At 39.1% G+C, this 25,161-nt stretch overlaps 1 protein-coding gene across 1 annotated transcript; it reads left to right on the top strand.

Annotated features, from left to right (window-relative positions):
* Positions 1–572: 572 nt before the first annotated feature.
* foxg1a (forkhead box G1a) lies at positions 573–19,099 on the top strand. Its single transcript, XM_026919771.3, has 2 exons — positions 573–2,370; positions 16,233–19,099. Exon 1 carries the CDS (start codon positions 1,126–1,128, stop codon positions 2,344–2,346), a length of 1,221 nt encoding a protein of 406 aa, XP_026775572.1. The 5' UTR covers positions 573–1,125; the 3' UTR covers positions 2,347–2,370; positions 16,233–19,099.
* The last annotated feature ends 6,062 nt before the right edge of the window (positions 19,100–25,161 follow it).

Consider the following 25,161-nt stretch of genomic DNA (forward strand, 5'->3'; position numbering starts at 1 on the left):
TATTATAAGTACTTATTTTATAATCACAACAATAACTACAAATCTGGCTTCACGTCGTTAGTTGCTTTCGGGCTTTCCTGATCGACTACTTGAACTGCAGTTACTTAAAATTTGTGAATAAACATGCAAATAATTGTGTTGACTTGAAACGTCATTGTGGCCAAGTATTACTGCTAATATACTTTTATGTTATTTGCCTAAATGATTATCGTTGGCATTTTCTGTGATACTGCACCTCGGCTGATTTAGTAGGTGTACTATTATTACTTGGAAATCATGGAGGATATTATATAAAACACCACTCGCCATTGTTTAGTGTAAACACACTCTTGTCAAACATAGGCAAAATCTCTGCGTAGGCTATACTACATGTAACGACGTGCTGCTGATGAGAAACAAATGACGTGCGTCAAAACGTGTGAATTTTGCAGTAAAGAAAATTGAAGCTGCTGTGCTATGATATAATGTCCCAGGGAAGAAGTGTAAATTAAGGCAAAAATGCCTCCAGACCCGTGCAGTGAAATTATGAATTATGTTACAGCAGGGAGGTACATGCACGCGCTGTATTAAAAAATAATGTCCGATACAGGAAGTAGTACCTCAGTGTCCACACCCACACACACACGCGGCATGGAAACAAATGTGAGGCGTGCGGGTGTGTTGAAACAGCACTCTAAAATTATCTAAAGCTGCGGAACGGATCGAGGTTATGTGGTGTGTTTTTTCGTGGTAGGGGTTTGGTGCAGAAATGCGAGCTCGCTGTTGACTGTGTGCGCGAGTTTCCGTGTGTATCCTTACGCGCTCGAGCGGCCGTTAAGAGCTGCGCGCTGATTGGCTGCAGTCAAGGAGGACGCTTTAATACTTATGGTGCTGTGGTTGGCTGCAGACTGTAAAGGTTCAAGCAATTTTTTTACAGCTTAGTGTCTGTGGCACCGTAATTAATTGTAGCTAGCCGTCTCTTATCGATGCGTTTGGAAGGAACATGAAATAGCTGTTGTGCTGTGGTGTTTTTTTTTTCTTTTTTAATCAGAGGACTTTACCGGTCGGCCTTAGAGAGTAGAGATCCAACTGTGCTGCTGCTGCTACTGCTACTGCTGCTGCTTGCTATTTCTACCTTTACGTGTGATGTTGGATATGGGAGAACGGAAAGAAGTGAAAATGATTCCCAAATCATCGTTCAGTATAAACAGCCTGGTGCCTGAAGCCGTCCAGAGTGACAACCACCACAGGACCATCCCCGAGGAAGAAGAGAAAATCCCTTTACCCATAGCGCAGGAGGCGAAGTCGGAGAACACTTGCGCTAAAAGTGACAATCCTGAACCAACTTGCACGGACGATAAGGAAAAACAGGAGGAAAAAAAAGACTCTAAAGAGGGCGAGGGAGGCAAAGACGGCGAAAAGAAAAACGGCAAGTACGAGAAACCTCCTTTTAGCTATAATGCCTTAATCATGATGGCCATCAGGCAAAGTCCGGAGAAACGGTTAACGCTGAACGGCATTTACGAGTTCATTATGAAAAATTTTCCGTACTACCGGGAGAACAAGCAGGGCTGGCAGAACTCCATCAGGCACAACCTAAGTCTGAACAAGTGCTTTGTCAAAGTTCCGCGGCATTATGATGACCCGGGTAAAGGGAACTACTGGATGCTCGACCCTTCAAGCGACGACGTGTTCATCGGCGGCACGACGGGAAAACTTCGGCGGAGATCCACCACGTCGCGGGCCAAGCTGGCGTTCAAGCGCGGCGCGCGGCTCACCTCCACCGGCCTCACGTTCATGGATAGAGCTGGCTCTCTATACTGGCCCATGTCGCCGTTCCTTTCACTGCACCATCCCAGGGCAAGCGGCGCCCTGAGCTACAACGGCACCTCCTCGGCCTACCCCAGTCACCCGATGTCCTATAGCACCATGCTGACGCAGAACGGTTTGAGCAACAACCACTCGTTCCCGGCCTCGAATGGCCTGAGCGTGGACAGACTCGTGAACGGAGAGATCCCGTACGCCACGCATCACCTGACCGCGGCCGCGCTGGCCGCATCTGTGCCCTGCGGCCTCTCAGTGCCCTGCTCAGGGACCTACTCGCTCAACCCGTGCTCAGTGAACCTGCTGGCGGGACAGACTGGCTATTTCTTTCCCCATGTGCCGCATCCTTCCATGAGTTCACAGGGCAGCACGTCGATGAGCTCCCGCACCGCTTCTTCTTCGTCGCCGCAGGCGGCCGCGTCTCTCCCGTGCGAGTCTTTAAGGCCTACACTACCGAGCTTCTCTTCGGGACTTTCCGCCGGACTGTCTGATTACTTCACACATCAGAACCAAGGCTCTACGTCCAATCCTCTTATACACTAACTGTCATCCCGAAGGATGAAGACTGTAAGTGAACATTTTACACCCCCATTTACACTGTAATATATATATATATAAATATACTTTAAAGAAAAAAGACTGAGAAGGGAAAGGAAAAATGCAAGCGGCCGAACTCCAGGTATTTTGTATTATTCTTCTCCTTTATTTCTGTACACACGAAAAAAAGTCGGGTGTCGCGAAATTGTTTATTATTCCACTGTCAGCAACGTGCAATGTGACAAGATTATTATTATTTTTTTTTTTTAAGAAAAAAGAGGGTGAAGCGTCGATTTTTTTTATTTGGAAAGGCAGTAAAATTACATTAGAATATGTATTTAAATAGTGGTTGCAGATTTGTTTAATTTTAAATGTTAAAAATATCTAATACCATCGCATCAACCACCAGTCTTCATGTTTGCAGTATTACACGTATCATGGGCACACTGGTGAAATATGATTTTACAAAATTAACACAAATTTTTCTTTTTTTTTTTCTTTTTAAATAAATGTGCTCTAAGTGCAGAATACCCGTTCAAATCCATGGCTCCTTGTTATTTTTGTCCTTTTCATAGGCTCTTGTTAATGAAATAAATGCATTTATAATGCGTTCTTTTATACATATTTTTAAATTACAGTTTCTTTATAGACCAAAGAATGGGTATATCGAAATCAGTTTTTTTCAGTATTCACTATCTGACGGACAGTTTTAAAGGGAGCAGAATGAATGAATGCTTTTAGCTTGTGTTTTGCATCTTTTTTAGGCTAATGTATGTGGTCACCACCAGGTCACATGCTTTTTGTAATTAGTGAAATGTCAATTCCTGTTGTAATTATAGGTTAACTCTGCGAAGTGTAACCGTGTTGAGTAAATGCCTCATAAAATATTAAGTGAATGTTTATGTCGTCTTTAAATTCCATGGTTGTGATTTTGTGGTCTATATGCCCGTGTTTGTCGCTTAAACTGTTAAATCTAACAAAATAAAAGAAATAGGTTTCGTCCATATATCGCGACCATTTTGTCCTTTTTGCAGGTAAAATTTACACTGACTTGAATCTTGTTTGTTCTCTAAACCGACATTTAAGCGACAGTTTGCGGGTACGCTGAGAGACTTTTGCTTTCTTAATTAGGCCTCTACCAAAATCTTCCAATTTGTCCGTCAGAAATGTCTTTGCCACATTCCTGAGTAACTCTGAGAGAATAAACTCTCGCTAATTTATCATCCTAAAGCGCACGTGCCGCAGATCTCACAGCTCCCCGTGACCACAAAGACTTCATGGCTTCCTATGCGCCTTCACCTTCTGCTTGCTTTAGCGACTAGTTGGCAAAAAAAAAAAAAAAAAAAAAAAGAAAGAAGGAAAGAAAGAAAGAAAAAAAGAAAAAAAAATTCCCCAGAGTTTTTAATGTTTTCTTACTTCATTTTACTGTATTATAATTAAACTTAACCATACATTGTTTTTCTTGTCAACAGACAATAGAGCAGCTCACTGTAATAACACGAGTTTTCAGCACAAGATGTACAGCAATTTGTCCATTTCTTAAAGAGGCATCATGTTAAACGTGGCCAGCTGTAATGCAATAACCTCACTGCTTTTCACAAAAGAGCTGGGGAATTTAATATCTCCTTGCAAGATGTTATCACTCAAATGTTAAATGGGGTGACCACTCATAAGACAATAAGTGAGAGAATAGAGGAGCATGGAGAGAAAATTCTGTAAATCATAAAAAAAATGACTACAACTTTTAAAAGGAACTAAATTTACATATGAAGCTGACGGCGGAAATATAAATAGATCCAGTCTCGATTTTACACATTTTAGGTAATGAGTAGGACATTTTTTTAGGATATGAACCGGACGGGCTGATAATATTTAAAAAATCAGAGCGAATTTTCTTTTCTTATAATAATAATAATAATAATAATAATCATCATCATCATCACTGTAAATAAGTTGAGTGATGTGGCCGGTGCATGCACCTGTATAAAATACACACTGTATTAAGGGCCATCCTCAGTGCAGGAGTGGAGAAAGGAAAGTGAGAACACTGATGGAGGAGTTTTCACTTGCTCCTGTGTCACTGGGCTTTAATGAGGACAAAGTGATGATCTTGAAGCAGTGATTGCTGTCCTCTGTGCTTGACGTCTTAATTAGGCCGCATCTGCCTGGAAGTTCGCTTTCACCCCGCGACAATAAACAATCAGTCCATACCTGAATCTCAAGTGGCGCAGAGAAACAAAGCATCAGCTCAGATGTGCGAGCGGATCCTCGGGCCTGCAGCTAACTCACGCGCTACATGCGGAAAGCTGCCGCCGCGTACATTCAGGCGACTTCATGAAGCGATACAGGTGTTTTATAATGTTTGCTTAGAAGTCGCACCCAACTTCAGGTTTCAGTTTTTTCTCCTGTTTATCCTAAGGCACAAGGAAAAACTGGATCTCTGTACACTCCACTGTTAGAATATAAACTCGATACTGTTGTATTTAGCACAGTAAGCTTACAGTGAGGTGTGTGGTGAGGAATATTGATGCCTGAAGCTGGGTTGCACTTTGTCTTTGCAGATTAGAATTCAGGATTTATTGAAATCGATATGAATGGCTTTTTTTTCAGTTTTCACTCTGTTGCTTGAGAGCGTCGCGTGATTTATCATTTCTTTATCCATGTATATAAATACACTCTAGTTTATAATGAGAAATACCAGATATAGAGCTAGTGAATAGTGTTAGATCATGCAGTAGGATCAACCTCACCTAGCTCCTGGACAAGAAGGACACACTGATATTCGGCATTTATCATTATAAACTAGAAGGAGTCCGTCTCATAAAAGGTAAACATTTTAAGCATTAATAAATTAATTTATATGTGTGTAAACTTCTTTGCTGATGATGAAAAAAATCGAGCGAGTTTTTTTCTCTCTATCTGATCACATCTGCATGGTTCTGTGAGGCTGTGCAGCTCCTGGGGCTTCAGATAAATCTCACGTGCACGTTCTTACCCGATAGCTTCTGCTGGCGCGTGCATCAGTTGTAGCTTGTCACACGGAGAGCTTATTTAACAAAGGCTGCACTCCTATAAAATATAAACCTTAACAGTCTCTATCACTGAATGACGGATTACCAAAACGCCTTCTTTTTCAGAGGAAAAAAAACACGTAATGTAAAATGATCATTTCCACAGGGGGCATTTATCAGAGCCGTTTCTACGAGTTGTGAAGTTTTGTAAGCAACGCAAATCCTGCTTCAATGGTAACTGGCCGTTTCCTGCTTCAGTGTAATACGAGCCGAGCAGAGTGAGGGCGCTAGAATGACACGCAGTGCTGCAGGCATGCACCTCCTCACACCACTACCTAGCCCACAATGCGGCTCCCAAACTTTCAGCCCCATGGCATGTAAATAAATCTGCACGCTCTACGCTTAAAAAACAAACAAACAATAATGGATACGGATTATAGATAATGGAGCTTGCTTTTTAGCGATATGGAGCTCTTTAACAGAAGAGTGAATGAAGGTGCAGGGCTACTGAGGACATCTTTAAGTAATGTTAGGGTTAATACATTCATAATATAATATAATATAATATAATATAATATAATATAATATAATATAATATAATATAATATAATATAATATACATAAAATTAAAGATCATTTTTATTTCTGTAAATAAAAACAACAGCAATTATTATTTGCATTAATCTACTACTACTACTACTACTACTATTATTATTATTATTATTATTATTATTATTATTATTATTATTATTATTATTATTTTGTTGTTGTTGTGGATTTCATTTGTATATAGTATATTCTAATGCAGCTACGGCCAGAAGGCATAAAATGTCAAGTATGAAATTATGAGAAATGCGTCATCGCAAGAAAATTATAGGAAGAATATAAGAATATCTATCTATCTATCTATCTATCTATATATATATATATATATATATATATATATATATATATATATATATATATATATAGATAGATAGATAGATAGATAGATATAGATATAGATATTCTTATATCTTCCTATAATTTTAAGGATAAGGATAAGACACTACGTTTCTTTATTTTATTTATTTATTCTGATCTTAAATCAGAGCTGATAGTCATAACTAATTTTAGGTTTGTTTAGATAGCCAGTGTGAACATTAATGCCATAAAACCCCGCACTCCACAGCACCCGCAATAGTGAGGTGGATGCGCGCTAGTCTTTTTTTGTCACTAGATCTCAACTGCTCCTTGTTTGTAGCAACTTTTTTTAATGAACGATTTTAGAAAACACCCGACAGAACGTAAATAATGGTTTTAATGAGCCTGTGCACCGACCTGTCGGGTTAAACAAACAGTTTGTCCCCAGACGAATTCAGATTGTTTAAGTGCAAAGTGGTGTCATTCCAATCCATCGCTTTTTCACCGAGTCCAGAAATCAGACCCACTGAAGTCCATTACATTACTGACCAATAATAAATATATATATATATTCGATATGCAGGCCCGCCGAAGTCTGGCTTTTTTTCTGTGAAGTTATTTATTTATTCTAGAATTGAAAATTTATGCTTTGACTGAACTGCAAATGTAATTAATCAGGACGGCGCAAGTCAAATTCACTTCAAATATTAGTGATTTCTATAGTGACTACTGTTCGTTCAAAAAACCCTAGTCAACATAATAATAATAATAATAATAATAATAATAATAATAACAACAACAATATTTATAACAATTATTATTAACTGTATTGTTATGATTATTATTATTATTATTATTATTATTATTATTATTATAAAAAATATTAGTAGTAGTGGTGGTAGAAATATTGAAAATAAGAGAATTCTGGCAGGAAATAAGACGTACCGTTTCCTAAAAAAAAAAAAAAAAAAAAAAACTTATTGCTGTGAAAAACTTATAGCAGTGAAGGGCATATTTTACTGTGATTATTGCACAACACTGCTTTAATATCAATATCATTTTGTAAAACAGACTGTAGGTAGATGCTGCGTGTCCGTAATAATTAGTGTCAGTGTGGTTTATTTTGGTGATGCATATATTTATGGTGAAAATGCTGATTTGTGTGATTTTGTGCTAGACGTAGCTAGGCTATAAGACGTAGCCGGTGCGGAGGCGTCGCTCTGGAGAGTGACCGTTTGGCCCTTTGACCTGAGCGCGCGCCTCCTCCTCGCGCTCTCGTGCACGCTGTCTCGCTGTGGCGCGTGCACGCGCATTCGCTCGCGGTCAGCCAGGGCTTCATTCACGTTCACACTGAACTTGATCTGATGCATTTAGTTTACATACGCAGGAGTCGTTTCATGTCTAGGATAAAAAAATATATAGCGGCATCATTATCAAAATCGATTACCGCGGAATACGCCACTGTAAAGCCTGTTAACGCTCTTAAACCAGTGTAGCGACGTGCTGGTGTGTTAACCAGAGGGTGACTGTTTGTTTATCCAAGACAGCACTATCTCTGTTGGCCTGGTTTATATATGTGTATTAAAACGCCGAGACTGCTTAAGCATTACGCCGCACTAAACCCAGCGCCTGTGATTCAAGCTGTTGCATTTTGTCCAGCTGCAGAAAAAGCCCACATTCCGTGCACCTGTAAGTTAACACGGAGGCCTTCTGTGATGGTTTACTGTACTGCCTCCGAGAGAAACTTTAGACCAGTTTTAGATCAATAGACGCCATTCGCCATATCACTATAGACTAAGTCTTATAAATGTGTACAAGGAGACTAAAAGACGCTGAATGGAGACTGCGATGGAGTGCGTTATGTTGAACTGCATGTTAAATGCGCTGTGATATGATTACATTTTTCTAAATTTGTTTCTTATTGACGTGTAAATTAATAGAATATGGTAATATATTTAATAAATGATTAAAATGCAATCGTAACAGCAATAATAATAATAATAATAATAATAATAATAATAATACGGCTATATAATGCATATAAAGTAGTTGTATTAAATTATTATTATTATTATTGTTATTATTGTTATTATTATTGTTATTATTATTATTATTATTATTATTATTATTATGAGCACGCGGCGCTCGGAATCCTCGGTTGATCGCGCGGAATCACGGCTGTGCTCGGATCATGTTGCACTCCTGTGACTTTCCGAGACACAACCAACAGGCCTGCCGACGGGGATGAATTCCCTCTAGCCATTCTCAAACGACAGCAAACTATTACAGCAAGCACTTAGCTTATTTATAATGCGCTGACATACAGCTAGAGCAAAGCTTTTTTCCAAAAGTCATATCGCTTGAAGTCTAAGCTCCTTGTGTCTTACTCTTTTATAAAGCAACTCCAGCATATAACCAGGGATGCTGTCTAACAATGAGCGCTTTTCTGCTGCCGAGTGTATATTCTACCATAATTAAGCAATACTAGCTGGTCCAGTTAAAACGGGCTAACGTTGTGGGGTTTTTTGTGTTTGTTTGCTTTTTGTTTTTTTGTTTTTTAAAAAAAAGACCATTAAAAAAAGTCCTACAAACCTAAAACAAATTCCCTCCTTGTTCACTTTTGATATTTTACTACACTTGATATTGAGTAGAAAAACATGAATACTCTTGGGGATTTCAAATATTCATATTTCTACCACCACTTTGTTTAGGTCAGTAAGACCCTAATGCATTTCCCTACATGACTTAAATTGTTATTATAGCTTAACCTGTGCAGCAGTGACATCACAGCCGCAGGGTATGAAGATAATAATAATAATAATAATAATAATAATAATAATAATAATAATAATATTATTATTAAATGAATTTTTTTTTATATATATTTCGATTCTATACATATTATAAATTTGGTATTGAAGTTGTTTTGTGTCCTAGGTTTTGAGGGTTATAAATAATGAGGTTTTATATATATATATATATATATATATATATATATATATATATATATATATGAATGACCAGAAAATTTGCCTCACATATAAGTATAAACCAATACACCAATATGCGTTAACCACTGAGTTAGCTCAGGTCTGAATTACTTTGTCGTATGCCTTTCACTAGTCGTAGAATTTTATTTTCAGTGACATATGAATAATATTATTTCAATAATATAATATGACATTCAATTTATTATTATTATTATTATTATTATTATTATTATTATCATTTGTGCTCTCACAGAAAAGCTCATCCGCGCTTATTCTTAACAAATGTATCTTTATTTATTTATTTATTTATTTATTTATTTATTTGACGAGATTTCTCCTGAATCAGATTTCCTGCCTAATATTGGCCCAGACATAGCAGTGTGTGCCTCCTGGCTTTATTAACACCCAAACATGGTGAAGACTTCCGCCTGGTAGAAATACATGTAGAAGAGAAGTGTCCTGCATCCCAACGCTTGAATATGCCTCAGCCTGCACTACAGAGTCCTACACAGTGTAGCTGTAAAGACAAACCTCCACCAGCACACAAGTCCATCATGCCATCTTATTAATATAACATAAATGCCACTTTATTTACCGTCAACCCCAGTGAAGGAGAGAAAATTCTCTTAAAGGGTGAGCTGCTTCCACCTGCTTTTAGCCCCCCTTCCAGCAGAAGAATTGGAGATTTTTCCTCATTCTGTACTTTTGGGGTGAGGCAGGTTGTGTGTGAGTGCAGCAGAGGCGACAGTCTGTCTACAGGCCGTAAGCTGATCTGCGCCGAGCTGCAGGGAAACCGGGCAAGATTCCTGGCTCGCGAGCAGCGATATTGATCTACCTCAGGCACCTAAACAAAGCCTCACCTGTTCCCCTTGTCCATACTTTATTTTATGCCGTCTAATGCTTGTTTTGTTTGACATTTCTTTTATTTCCACGGATCCGAGCTTTGATACACGTTTGGGGAGTAGCACATAAACACGGTGTTTTTGTACCTGGAGCGCGCGGATCTCCCGAACTGCCTCGCGGCATATGAGACCACCCTCCTCTCTCGGAATAATCACCCTGCTACGATTAAAGAAACCGGAAAACAAAAAAAAAAAGTTTTCCCTGCTTCGCCGGCGGGGCCGTGTCCAATAACATTCAACGTGAGATAAAGCTAATTACTTCCATTATGGCGCGCGGGTTTGCGTTTCATAAAAGCGGGCCCGCTAAAAGCTCCTTTATTATTTATCGGGCCTCTCCTCGAGCTGCTTGTTAAACATATCAAGATTAGCGGCGGATCTTGTAGGGTCCGTTTGCGGAGATTTGCGCTCATACAGCGCCGCTTTATCAGCGCGTTCCGCACACGGCGCTCTGACACACCGCCAGCAGCATGAGGAGAGGCATGTGCCTACTGCCCAACAGCCCCATCACATATTCCTCTGTAAATAATGCATTGTCAGAAGCGAATATTAGCCATTTGTTCACGGCATAATATTTGCAATACTCTTGGAACCAAAAAAGATCTTTTATTTTTATATTAATGCAACAGTGCCACAGTTTTTATCCTTCAGTTTTAACATGTAGCTACACCTTTAGTCTGGAGTAATGACCTGTCTTTGAGATAGCGGTAATAAACGAAAAGACAAACATATATTATATTATATTATATTATATTATATTATATTATATTATATTATATTATATTATATTATATTATATATATACATCTGTATGAATTAACTTGCCAGAATGGGTGTATAGACTGAGGTCTATTGCATTTCACTGAATTGTACAGTCTCTTATATTTTGGGCCTATTAAAAGAAACGCGCGCATCTGCATAGTTGTAGGTTATTAAATATTGCGTAGTCTATGTGTAATAAAATTCTTTCTCTCATAAAGAATTCGTACCAGTTCAACCAGCGAAGGAGTCTGAATGTCATTAGAAAGTCATTAGAATCGCCAGCCCCGCCCCTAACCTTAACCTTCATAATTTTTTTATACGAAATGAGTCGTGAGAGTTGTTACGAATTTCAAAGTGTGAGACCATACTGAAGAAAACTACTCTACCACTGACTGTTGTTCACAAACTAAATTTGTGAACAGCAATTCCCATTTATAATAAGAATTATAATCGACAATAGGGTCTACTTACAAACAGAGGTAACCTACACACAGTGGTGTTTTTTTTTTTTTTTGGCCATTTTGGACATCAGCTGTATAAATGAAAGGTAAAAGAGTCCATTCAGCAGCTGATGGGCAAATGTGCTACACTGCGGAACAAACACGTCTGAAGCTCACCATTACACCTGTGAAGCAGCCTTCTGAAAAAAAAAATGGACAGCATTCAGTAAATGGTGATGTCAGTCCAAAGATAGTAGACAGGGGTTTGGACCATTTCAAAGGAGAATCTCATCAGTGCATCAGCAAGTGAGGAAGGGGCGCTTTCTAGGCTGACACAAACAGGTGCCTCAACCAGTTTCTGGCTATTCCACAAACAAGCCCAGCTTCTCAATTCCACCCACAAAGTCCCTCAGCACTAGACAATGTGTTAAAATGCCTGCCTGCCTGGAGCTGATACAGGTCCAGGCACCTGGATTGGATGCAAGATTACCCAGACACCAATAGTGCTTGAGTTGACAAGCAAGCACAGTTTAAGGTCTGAAAAACAATACATGAGTATAAACCACAAAATGAAGATTAACTGAATCTGGAACATCAAAATATATGGATTCAGAAGCAGGATGCAGAATTCTAAAGAGGTTAACATATCTATAAGGTGTCTACCTTGCTGCTAAAAGGGCTACCAAGGACAAACCGGAGGCCAGTGGGCCTCATTCCCCCTGTGGGGCACCAAAGAGAATGAATGGGCAATGAGAGGGTCCCAGTGTAAAAAACAACCGTTGTGTACCTGAGCAAAGCACTTAACCCTAAGTTGAGTGCTGCATCATGTTACCCTGCTCCCCTTAACCCCTCCTCCATCCAGGTCACACTAGCAAAAGAGGAACTGTTCTTTAGGAGTTTTCCCAGGTTAGAGAAGGTATTAGGGGTAAATGGGAAGGCTGTGTGGTGAGAAACTGTGGGTGTGTTTGTTCGATTTGTAAGATACCCTTAAAGTTGAGGAGAAACAAAGATGTCTGATATTAAATGGCTTGATGCTTTAAAACTGAGTAAACAAAAGAGTCCACACTGAGATGTACGTCTTTATAAGGTAGTTAAGAAACCCCACTAGCAGATCTACATTGATTCACTGTCAGCTGTCCATACATCATGGCCCTAAATCAATGATGTTCAGGTGAATTCAAATATGCATTAACCAAATAAAAAAAAAATGGACAACTAGGTTTCAAAAGGAGCAAACACAAATCAAGCTAATGTCAATACTGAAACAGGCTTATGTACATTTCTGTAAGGAAACAAACACACCTAGACATGTGCAGCAAAAAGTGAGTGGGTATAGAAGCGAAAGTATTTCTGAATGCCCTGACAAGTCTGCGATCTTCATGTTATGTGGATGAGCGGGTGCCTGGAGTGCCCTCTTCCTGACCTGTACTTTCTATCATGTCCTTCTGATGCTTTGTGCATAAGCCTCTGGCATGCTGAATAGTTTTCACCTTTCATCCTTGTTAAAGAAATACACTTCAAGGAGAAATGGAGAGAAGAAGTGAGAGAAAAAGAGACATGAAGACTTTAAATTAAATTAAAGTACATTTGTTTAATTTCATAGATACCATCAAAAACCATTCATTAAATTGGTCATTATTTTGAGAGAATGTGACCTGTCTTTTTCTTTTGACCACTTACAACCTAAGAATGAATGCGTTTTATATATATTTGTACATATATATACACACATATATATATAGTTAGAAGTTAAAAGCTATAATTATATATATAATAATACATGGTGTACATGGTATTTATGTGATCATTACAAAACATTGTATGTTTTCTCATACAAAACCATAAAATATAGGTCCGTGTGGGTTCTGGACATATTTCACATTTGATGATTGTGGATAATTTGAAAGCAAGCTTAGTGAATTGATAGAATTGAAAAGGGAATTGTTGACTAAGTTTAAATACTACTTAGTCTCATAATATAGATAACTAACTTTTTTACTTAAACTGTAAACTGACTCTGGCTTTCAAACCTGAATGTGTTACACAACACGTTTGAAATCTCCCGTTTGAAGAGCTAGTGACACAAGAAACTTCTCTTCTAGTGGTGATGCCACATTGGAAGCCTCAGCCCAAGGTATGGAAATGAAGAGACTGCTACTCTCTGTTGTTTTCACTACAGCAAAAAGCTTATTAAAAACGCACACATTGCTGGAAGTATAACATGTTCTGTTTGCCCACTGCCATGGTGAAGAAGGAAGCTGTTTACACTAATTATAAATAATACACTAATTGCATAAATTCCTTGCAATTAATCTAAATGTACTGTTGCAAGTGGTACACAGAAATATACAGGGGCAGCCAAGTGGTTAGCCAGTGACCAGTGTTCAAATTTGAGATAAATCCTGGAACTGCCACAGAGCCACTGTGGGGCCAGTGACTGTTAACCTTTAAGTGCTGAGCTCTATACTCGACTATGTTCCTTGCTGAATTGTAAGTCATTTTGTATGAAACAGTCAGACAAAAAAATGTAATGTATATGCTATTACATACAGTGCACTGACCTTGTATGACCAGTAGCCTACATGGAAATTTCTTTGTGCGCACACACCCACACACACAGACACACACAGACACGCACATATCTATCTGTCTGGCTGTCTATCTATCTATCTATCTATCTATCTATCTATCTATCTATGTAATAAGGCATGGATCACTTTTCTGATAAGAACGTCATCAAGGCTGGATTTTACCCACAGAGACAGAAGACCAGTAAGTTCTCCAAGTTCTTACCTGGAACTAAATACCAGCCAAGAAAACGGACATGACAGTGTACCTAAGAATATTTATTTGATTTAATTTCTTTCGTTGTTGTTATTTGCATATCTGCCCATATTTAGTTTACTGCTCAAAATTGTAATAAATTATACTTTGATACTTCCCATTTCATAAATTTTTGAAGGCATCTCTTTGTTACAATTTTAAAAAAATAATAATATGTCTAAGATATTTCGCATACAACATCTCTAAATTTTAGATGATAAAAATAAAGGGATTCTTGTTTAAATCTCATTCATTATAGGCTAAATAGCCTACTACAATTTAGTTTGAAAAGAGTACTCATATTTTATCGCAAATACTGTCAATTATAATAAGCTAGTGATGCTGCCAAATTGTTCTGCATCATTAAAATTTGATTTTAAATTTGACTGTAAAATTTTTAGTAACGTTCTTATTTTTTTTTAATCCTTTTTTTTTCTTATTTTTTTTTTTCTTTTTTTTGCTATATTATGAACTGTGTAGCGTCTGTCTGTGTTGTAATAGTGTTGTAATATCGTCAGCCTTCCTGTTTGGTGCCAAAAGAAGGGAGGGAGGAAGAAAGAAATGTACTTGTGCATGAGCGAGCGAGAGAGAGAGAGAGAGAGAGAGAGAGAGAGCGAGCGCGAGCGCATTGTCTTGGTGGTGGTGCGTGGTTGCCAGCGCGCGCAGTTGAATCCACCCCGGAACGCGCTCCTCACTCATGCTGCGAATGTTTACAGTTGTAATCAAGGTCCATGTAACTTGTTTGTGAAATGTTTTGCCTTTATGGTTTAGAGGTGCTATACAATTTGCAAATAGTGGGGCATGAAGTCACAGTTTGATTAAATTGCTGTCAGTACGAGAAAAGGAGAAAAAGGAAAACAAAAGCATTATACGGAGCAAACACTGTTGTTTTGCTTTCTTTTTCAACCAGAACAAATTCTTCCCTTAAACAACTATTTTTAGTTTGAAATTAATATAAAATAGTGACCTCCTACCTGTTCACCAGTTTGGATGATTGGACATATGTAGCCTACATGTTTTATTACAATTGTATATTCCTGCTCGTCCTATTTTGGATTTTAGAGAAACTATCTTCTAACAGCAGTTTATTATTATTTCTTTTGGAAGAGTGAAATCTACGAGTCACTATTAAGGCTCCTGGGTTTTTCTCAATGTTTCCCAACAGTTCTTCCAGTTTGCTGACAAGTGAGACTGATGCCTAAATAGTATCTTGTGTGTGTCAGTTTGTGTGTGTTGCAGTGCGTGAGCTCAAGGGAGCACTGCACTGAATCTGCTATAGACACACACACACACACACACACACACACACAGCAGAGGGCTCAAAGGATCAATGTTACAGCAGGTACCATAATGAGAAACGATTTCACATGTGTATATGCACTGAGGAAACAAATATGATGTGTGTGTGTGTGTGTGTGTGTGTGCCCACTGTGTGAATTTGCCCTTGTGACATGAAAGGCCTCGATTTTACACACCCAAAGTCTCAGTGTCCCAGTGGATATATCTCCAGAGATGTCCGCTTCAAGGTGTCTTTTAGTGTGTCTACAGTGAACAAAGTAAACACCAAATGTCTCGTGAAAACACAAAGGGATATGAACAGGCTTTCAATGAGATAATGAGAGGTTAGTTGCTTTCTTGGTAAACACCATATGCCACGGAAGATACTAAAGAAAAATATACCTGATACATGTTTTAACATCGAAGATAAAAGCTAATTATTTACATTTTAAATTATTAAACATCATAATGCTTCTTTCTATAAAAGAACAATTGATTTTAGAGAAACATTTTTGCTCATCTCTTTATTTCTGAAATAATCACTGAAATAATCTTCTAATGACATCCTTTAATATATATACATATACATATATATGTCAGAAGCCCATTTCTCCCTGAATGCTGTTGAAAGGATGCACTGTAGTGAAGCATCGCATTGAGCTCATCAGTGAGATGTGCACAGGGTCATCTTCAGCACCCTGAACTCCTCTCCTTGCGCTACACACCTGACAGAGTAATACAGAAAACATGAAAAAAAAATGTGCCTCTCTCTTTTTCTCTCTTCAGTGCTTGAGCTGCAATGGAAAATCTGCGCAAACAAAAGGATGCGGCTGCCGTCTCGCCTTCCCCAGCTGGGCGGAACACGCAGGCCATCGCCGCCAATTTCACAGCCCAATTATCTACTTGCATTCAGGGGAGTTGACTAAACAAACAGCGGCCCCGCTGCGCCCCGAGAGCTCGCCGAGTCACGCGAGACCCCTGCGAGATCAATCCTAGCCGCACCGAGCACCTCTGAGCATCAGCACTGCATGTATGCGCCATGGGCCCATCGATCACTATACGCGCCTTAAAGCCAGTCCATTTATGCACCTGTTTACTTATTTGTCCTCGACTTAATTACGCACCCACGCAGTCTGCGCACTGACCCGGAGTTGGGCCAAAGTTGTTTATAGCAATTATGAGTCACGTTTCACTTTTTTTTGTTTTCTTCCTTCCTTCCCTCCCTCTGTCTCTCTCTCTCTCTCCCTCTTTCATACACCGCATGGCCAGACTGTCGTGGTCAGACCACTGTCAATTGCTCTTGTGCTGCTATTAGGGCAGACATGGCTTCGGCGCCTGAAAGGGAAAAAATCAATGCCACCGTGATTAGACCGATGACAGCAAATTCACAGTTTCATCCGGGAGTGTTCAGACAGAGACGAGGTGTGCGGCAAATAAGGCGCACTTGTCTGCACACAAAGGAAAAGTCCTCCCGTCTTTGTTTATAAGGTGTAAAGATCCGACAATGATTGTTGGGTTTCTGGAGACTTTCTGGCCGTTTACATCGTCAGCATCGCATGAAAGGAGACGTGTGGCAAATTTCAGTGCAACTTCATAGTCTGTTGAGATTTCTTTACCTTTACACCATTTCATTTCAAAAAACAAGCATTCAGTGTACATGTACAGTAACCCCTGCAGGCCCAGCCTGTCCAGAGCCACACGGCCAGCTGCGCTTACAGGCTTCCTCAGCTGCAGCCTCAAATAATAATCCTATTACTATTATTATTATTATTATTATTATTATTATTATTATTATTAACAACAACAACAACAACAATAATAATAATAATAATAATAATAATAATAATAATAAAATGTACTATTGTAGCCTACTGTTTAAAACCCGAGTCAGTGCAATGCTGTGAGTTAAATTATGATCTTAAAGTGTTGTAAGCTAAGCTAGCCTGTGTTGCCACATTGTGCGCTACGGGGAGGTGGGCCTTTTGTTTATTAATCGCGCGATCTTGTTTGGAGAAACTTTGTGGAACGGGAAATGGAAACACCCCCCTGCACCCGGGGCGGATATTATTAAGCAGCATGGGGCGGCTCGGTTCACGTCACGCGGCCTTCACGAGCTGAACGCGGCGGGACCGCGCGCGCGCTCTAACGGGCCAATTGGCGTCGCGGAGCGCGCTTTTCTGCTTGCCAATCGGTGGCTCTCCTCTTACTGCGGCTGCCATGGCAACCCGCTCTTTAACCGGCAGCCCCCTCACATTACAGCGTCGCGCGCTTCCGTCGTGATTGGTGACTCGGGGAACCAAACGAGGGGAGAGCGGTTTCCACAAAACAAGAGCCATCATTTCGTGTGTGTGTGTGTGTGTGCGCGTGTCTAACACCGACACGTTCCCGTGATGAGGCGCACAGAAAAGCAGACAGGAACAAGATAAGACAAGGCCAGCTGCGAATGTGAATTTGCTCCGAGGCATTTGTTTGGGGTTACAGTTGGGTATAAAATTGGAAGGGTGCTAACACAGTTTTGTTTAGTCTAGCTTAGCCGTATCCTCAAAGCAAATCCACAGCAGCGCACTAACATCAACAGTATAGCGCACACTCTCAGGCACAAGCCTCCGAGTCGCCTCGCCTTGTTCTTCACTCAGACATAGCGGCAGGCGAGCACACTGTACCGTCCCTGTGCTGCTGCCATCCAACACATCTGCTCTACCTGAAGCCGCAGGTGGTGGGCCTTTAATTAGCTTTCATATAAAGTTCTAAAGGTACATCCCTCATCCTTAAGGTCCAGTCATGTAGCGTCATATATTTTAAATGTAGACTATATTGACACGTGCAGGTGAAAGCTAGGCTCCACATGCTGCTGTCCTGACCGAGCAGCTCGGCGATAAGGAGAGTGCAGCTCGGTCCCCTTATTTCTGAGAGGGTAGGTCTAGCCTTCTGAATAGACAGAGTAGACACGAATTAAATTATTCACTACGAACTAGCCCACTATGTTTCCAAAACAACTCCAAGAAATCTCTTTAAAGTGGCACCTATTGTTGTTTTCCATAAACTGAAAGCGCATGTTAGCGTTCTGCATAGAGCTGTCCACAGACCTGCAGCAGACTGCACACTGGTTTACTTTCAGATGTGCAGAAGCGCGTCCACACGTAAGAGGTGATGTCCTACATGTTACGAAGAAATGGCCAACTACACGTACATATTTAGCACGGTAGTAAACCTTTTATTTGGACGCAGCTTTTTTTTAATTATTATTATTAATTTATTTTTTAAACATTCCCCAGCCTCCAGCAGTTCCGCAGTGCTGTGCGCGCCTTGGAGCATGCGCAGAGAGCAGCAGCGGCGGCGGCCTCGCGCGGCTCGTCATCTTAATCCTCCGCTCTCACCTGCTCTGGCCCGGAATGCACTCATATATCAACCTGCGGGCCACACCGAGCCACTCCAGCCCAGTAAAGCGATATCCCGGGGTGTCATGCTGAAAATTAGACTTGGATTTGAGTGAAGAGACTCCCTCCCCACGGCGACCTGCGTGCCAGAGTAGAAGCCTTTATTCAACACAGATGTGCTCACATATATACACGGCATGAATGTGTGCGCATGTTTTCAGACGAGTAATCTGTGCTGAAGAGACAAAGAATTAATCACGCGTGTTTAGGGTTATTATGGGGTCATTTGAACATGTGAGAATGAAAGATAAATTGACTTAGAAGTTATAACCCAAGATGCGCATATATATATATATATATATATATATATATATATATATATATATATATATATATATATATATATATATATATATGTATGTGTATATATCTCGTCACATAGCACAGCAGTTACAGGCCTAATTAGGTGGGGGAGTGCCCACAAGACCACTAATAGAAATAAAATATCATTAGTAAGAATAGTTTGCATCTGTCACACTGCACTAAGAGACATATTAGTGAGCAATTAAGTGACCTTCAACATGACTCTTGACAGATTAATATACCCCTGACATTGTAGAGGTGTTGCTGATAATGTAGAAGCAAAAGTTGCAACATGACTCCTTGACTGAGGAGGAAGTTCTAATATATGTTTATGACAGTTGCCGAACCTGTCATTTGTTAGAAAATGCAAAGAAAAAGGGAAATGTAGTGATGGAAGTCACTAGAAGGTTTCGTTTTCTCTACCTCTAGTGGAAAGATGGAGTTTTAGCTCTCCATTAAGACATTCAACTTGAATCAAAGGCATTGCCTCAGATTACAGAGAAATATTGAAAACACTGCATTTAATACCCAAAATATTCATGAGCCTGAGTGCTTGTACTGGTCTGGTCCGTTTCTGTTTCAAATAATGGAGAAAAATGGGCGTGCAGTTCCAGGACTGTGCAGTCATTTGGCCTGCAGATCTAAACAGGTTTTGTATTTGCTTTATTTCTGAGAAGGTCATCACTTGAACACCAGCCCAATGACATACAGCTGCATTTTCTCAGCGTTTTGCAATTGAAAATAATCTGTATTGGCTTCTGGTAGAAATCTTGAATGTTATAAGTGATCCATACTTATTTATGGTCTGTTTGTAAAGCATTTTAATGTGAAGATGAGATTAAAAACTATAAGTACAATTTGTCAAGCTCTGTTTTGTTTCTGTAGGTGTATAGTAATCTAGTTTATCCTTAGACTTTAACTAAATTGAAGACCCTTACTAGACACTGAGGTTATGAAATGTTGCCTTGTGTTTATCAAACGACTCCACTTACAGTAACAGCTGCTAAGCCTATCTTGCCATCTCTTCCCATGCCAAGCATAGCAGAGGAAAAGCCACAACGGCAGGAATAAGGGTGCTAATTTATGTTTTATTAGGTTCAAGCACCGCCACATGCTATATGATACTAATATGCCTCTGGTTTCAACTGCACCTGCACCACAAAATAAATAATCAACCCCAAAATGATAATCCCAGACCCTCAGTGTTGCATCTTGCTGCATTTAATGTATTGGCTGGGGCATTAAGAAAGTTTTTAATAACGTGTCTTTCTCTAGTGAACTGGACAGCTAAACATATACAGTGTACGCACTGTTAGTCAATAAAGTATCAGCTGATGCATCACATAAATAGAAACATTTAAGCTGCTCATAACTGAAGAGGAAACTGGTTCCAGAAAGGCAGGTAATTAACATATCCCTAAACATCTCAAAATGATAAATAAATGTCTCCACATTTAAACATCTCCAAATGAAAACCATATACCACAGTTTGATGAAAACCAATGATGTAGATCCACGTTCTTTGTAATCTATAGCCTTCTATTTGTTCATGTATCATTGTATATAGGATGTGATACTTAAACATTTTTCTGTTTTCTAGCTGATTCTAATGTGCAGAAGGTAGTGCTTGTGCTTTACAACTCCAGGGTCTGCACTTCGATCCTGAGCTCCAGTTACTGCATGTGCACAGTTTTGCATTTTCTCTCTGTGTCCGCATGGGTTTCCTCCAGGTACTTCGGTTCCTTGCTGCCTCCCAAAAACATGCTTGTAGGTGGACGTGGACTGACTACTCTGAATGAGTGTGTGCATGTGTGTGTGTGATACTCTGCAATGAACAGACATCCTGTTCAGGGTGTGTTCATTCCTATTGGCCCCTGTTTCCAGAATAGGCTTTGGATCCCCTCAAGTGGATTAGCAGCTATGTATAAATGAATAATAAAAAAACATTTCCAAGCAAATTCAATTCTTTCATAAACTTCATATTCAACGGTAAGTATTTTGGGAGTGGTTATAACGTTCATCGGAAGCTATCTAGTTGTGGCCTTCTTTCTTTATCGTCCATCATAACCTGAAGAGTGCTGAAAGTGTTTTCAAATCACTAGCTAACAGAAATAAAGAATTTATTTGAATTCAAATGAACTAAAGACCAATGTCACATAAAAGACTTGAAAGCTTATAATTTCATTGAAAAATATTATGTTTGATTTGTCCATTACATGAAACCATGTAAGGATGGGGATCAGAGACTAGAAAATGTTTTCCTTAATGTATTACAGAAAGATTTAGGCAACTCGCTTTTGTGCAAAACACACAAAGAAAATGTAGTCATGCAGTCTTGAACATTCTGGAACAGACTGCAGACATTTGCAATGTTCATGCCGCATATAATTCTGAAGCTCTGGGAGATGGGCACGATTTGCAAAAACACGAGTTATTTCAGGTGCCATAGTCCCCTTTCATGCCAATCTCCTTTTGCAGACAGGAGTTTTTCTGGGGAAAGAGTAATTTCAGGTATTACTCTTAATTCAGATGTACTTGTAGAATCTATTGTATGAAGAATGTGTTTTGTTATTTGAGAGCACCATTAAAGACATTTCACTTTGTTACACTCCATTTTATAGCCTTCACACAGAGTGAGAGCGAGAGCGAGAGCGAGAGAGCGAGCGAGAGAGAGAAAGAGAGAGAGACAGAGAGAGAGAGAGAGAGAGAGAGAGAGGGCATACATTAGCATCATTTCAGCCTTTAAAACTGCCATGAATTGCATGAGTGAGATGAGAATTTCTCTCAATTGTTGAAAGATGTCATTTTACAATGTTTTAGAAGTCAGCAATATGAAATAGTGCACTGTTAGCTGGCACTAAAATTAGCTCATAATTATTAGGACAACAGTACTTGTCCAACAATTGAGAAGCTTGTTAAGTGGTATGCATTTTCTTCATAGTTTTACTAAGAGGACCCATGTGAATGTATATAAACCCTTTTTTTTGGGGGGGCTGGGGGGGGGGGGTTTGCTTTACTATATAAAGTTTAACATTGAGTTGAAGATTTCTGCTGTTAATGCAATAACATTACTCAGTGCATATAACACTTTTTTATAGACACAAATCACTCAACACACAATTTGACAAAAATGACCAGAATTCCCCATCCCTTTTAAAACACATTTCTGTGACACAAACTCCCTGAATTCCTTACTCTGACATTCTGATATTATGTGAATCGCAGATCAGATATATTTAACAAATATATTTAACGAATTTTTAGATTTAACGAATTTTATTAGACTACTTGGTTATGAACTGCACTGGGATCCAGATGTTCAGTGTAAAGGAGTGAGGAATGGCAGCCTTCTGCACCCTACAATCAAGTAGGTGAAGGGAATAGAGACAACAGTCCAACAAGAAGACAGAGCCCAGCTGGACAACTCTCTCTCATGACTTTTCACTCTCACTCACTCTCTCTCCAGTAGACATTCTGGACTTAAAAGATAAGCTCTGTGGTGGTGTTTTGAAAACCCTGCTTGAATATGATCAACAGCTGTATTTGATTGGTGCATGAAACCATTGCTAACAAATCAGTGGCCACTGTACCAGTTTATGGTGCACTAGTCACTTAACACAAACTTTTGTCTGTCTTCTGAAGACAATTTTCTAGAAATAATTGTAAATTACTGCTTATCACAGCATCAAACCTGCCATCATTCTCTTTCAAACGGAGGATTAAGGAGAACTCACTACTTACTACTAGCTTAGAACTAGGCTTAGATTTTGTCTGTCCAGAAAAAGGACCCGTTCTGTGTTTGAGCGTCACAAAGGGGGGCCCCAAGGAGTGTTGCTAAACGTCTTCTCCTCGCCGTGCACTTTTAGCATAAACAGTGCTCAAGGACACTCGGGGAGGGCACACCTGGGGCATGCCAGAAATCCACGCCTGGAGCCAATACGCTAGGCCCCAAGGCACCGGGCCATGGGAAGAAGGCTTGGAAGAGAAGAGGGAGGTAAAGTGAGATATTACTCTTTAATTATTTGAACGAGTGGCTGTTGACAGAGAAGAACAGGCTGGGGGGTGGAGGGGGTTGGAACAGGGCTTATGGCGCTGTTGGCTAGCTAGCTGCCAGCCACCTCCTCCCAAAATCTCTAGCGAGGAATTTATCAAGCAAAAAGAGAAGGATGATACCAAACACTGCAAAACATTGTTACTAGTGATAAGCTAATGACTGAGGGAGAAAGGGTCAGATGGGGAGCGAAGTCATGGAGCAATTCTAAAATCAGGGGAGAGAAGTATTTGGGAAATTATTTGCAATTATGAGTTAATGAAACTTCAAGACAAGAAATGAAACTTCAAGACAAGAAATGAGATAAAATATCTTGCTTTCAAGTCAAACAGAGCTTAAACAGGAAAAGGGAAGCAAAGGTACAAAGGTAACCATGCTTTATGAACAAGTCAGATGTACAAGGCATGGTTGTGCTGTTTATACTTTGGGATTGAGAATACTTCACTACTGTAATTAAATGTCTATTCAGAGTAACTGTCATTTACTTTTACTTTACACTTTTGAAGACATACACTCCACTGCCTTTAAAAGAGAAGGGTCCTACATTGCACTACATTTATCTAACACATCTTAACACATTTAACACACGGGTGGGTTCACAAACTGTGCGTAGATATAATTAGCATCACCGGAAAGTAGGACAAAACAGCATGTTAAATTTAAACATATTTATCTTTCTCTAAACATAATTGTTTTTGATGACTTATACTGCTTCAAATGTCTCTGACATTTAAAGTCACACTATCATTTTTGTGATCAAACATTTTTTTTTATATATTTCAAACACAAAACAATACAAACATGTAGGGAACCAACAATTTAAAACAAAATAGGAGAATGGAGGCAACAGACATATCAGACCAAAAGTTGGATCCAAAGGGAAAAAAAGACAAAATAAAACAAGTCCAAGGCAGAGGAAAGAGTATACTCACTGCTAATAAGTTACATGTCTAATGCACTTTCTTTATAAAGTCCAGAATATTGGATGAAAAGGATTTCCAGGCTTCAATAGTTGCAGGTTTAGCCATATTAAGTTGTGCTCCTGTACATTCATGATTCACTATTTTGAGGAGACTATGGATCCAATTTGTTTTTGTACATATATGTGATGTAAACCAATTTTGCAGTAGAAATTTTAAAACCAGCAAACAACATTTTCTTTTACATCAATTTAAGGCAGAGATCAGAATCATCATTAAGAAGACAAAAACCTGGATTAGGAACATAGTCAATTTGAAGCAGAAAAGATAAAACCGAATTTACAGGAGTCTACAGATCAGAAATAAATGGACATTCCCAAAACATATGCAGAAATATTACAAATATGACAGATATATGTCAGCTGTAGTTTCATTTTAAATCTCTTGTAGGGGTTTATATATGCTCTGTGAATAACTTTAAAGTGAATGAGATGAAGGGACAGGTTCTTGGAAGTTAAGTTCCAGTGGTAGTGAGTTCACAAAATGTCCACATATATAATTAGCATCACATGCACCAGAAAGTAGGATGTAACAACATGTTAAATTTAAACATTTTTTCTCTAAATGTAATTGTTTTTGATGACTTATACTGCTTCAAATGTTCATGATATTTAAAGTCATCTATCATTACATACATATATATGTTTATACATATACGAAAATATACATTTGTATATTTTAACTTTTTTTTTTTTGTCATAGTGGGCCAAAATATTCTACATTTAAACTAAGCATTTCTTTATTTCCACCACAGAGCTTATACAAGAAACTGTTGATGAGTCCTGATTTCCTTATGTTTTTTTTTTTTTTAACAAGTAAGGATCACTTGTTAAAGAGAGACTACATTCATGACTTTCCATGTTTGATATTCAAAGTACAACATTTTTAAGCATCAGAATGATTTTATAATATTTTATCATAGCTGTTCTGTATCTGGTTGTTCC

This window comes from Pangasianodon hypophthalmus, chromosome 10, assembly GCF_027358585.1.
Source record: "Pangasianodon hypophthalmus isolate fPanHyp1 chromosome 10, fPanHyp1.pri, whole genome shotgun sequence".
NCBI classification, from domain to species: Eukaryota; Metazoa; Chordata; class Actinopteri; order Siluriformes; family Pangasiidae; genus Pangasianodon; species Pangasianodon hypophthalmus.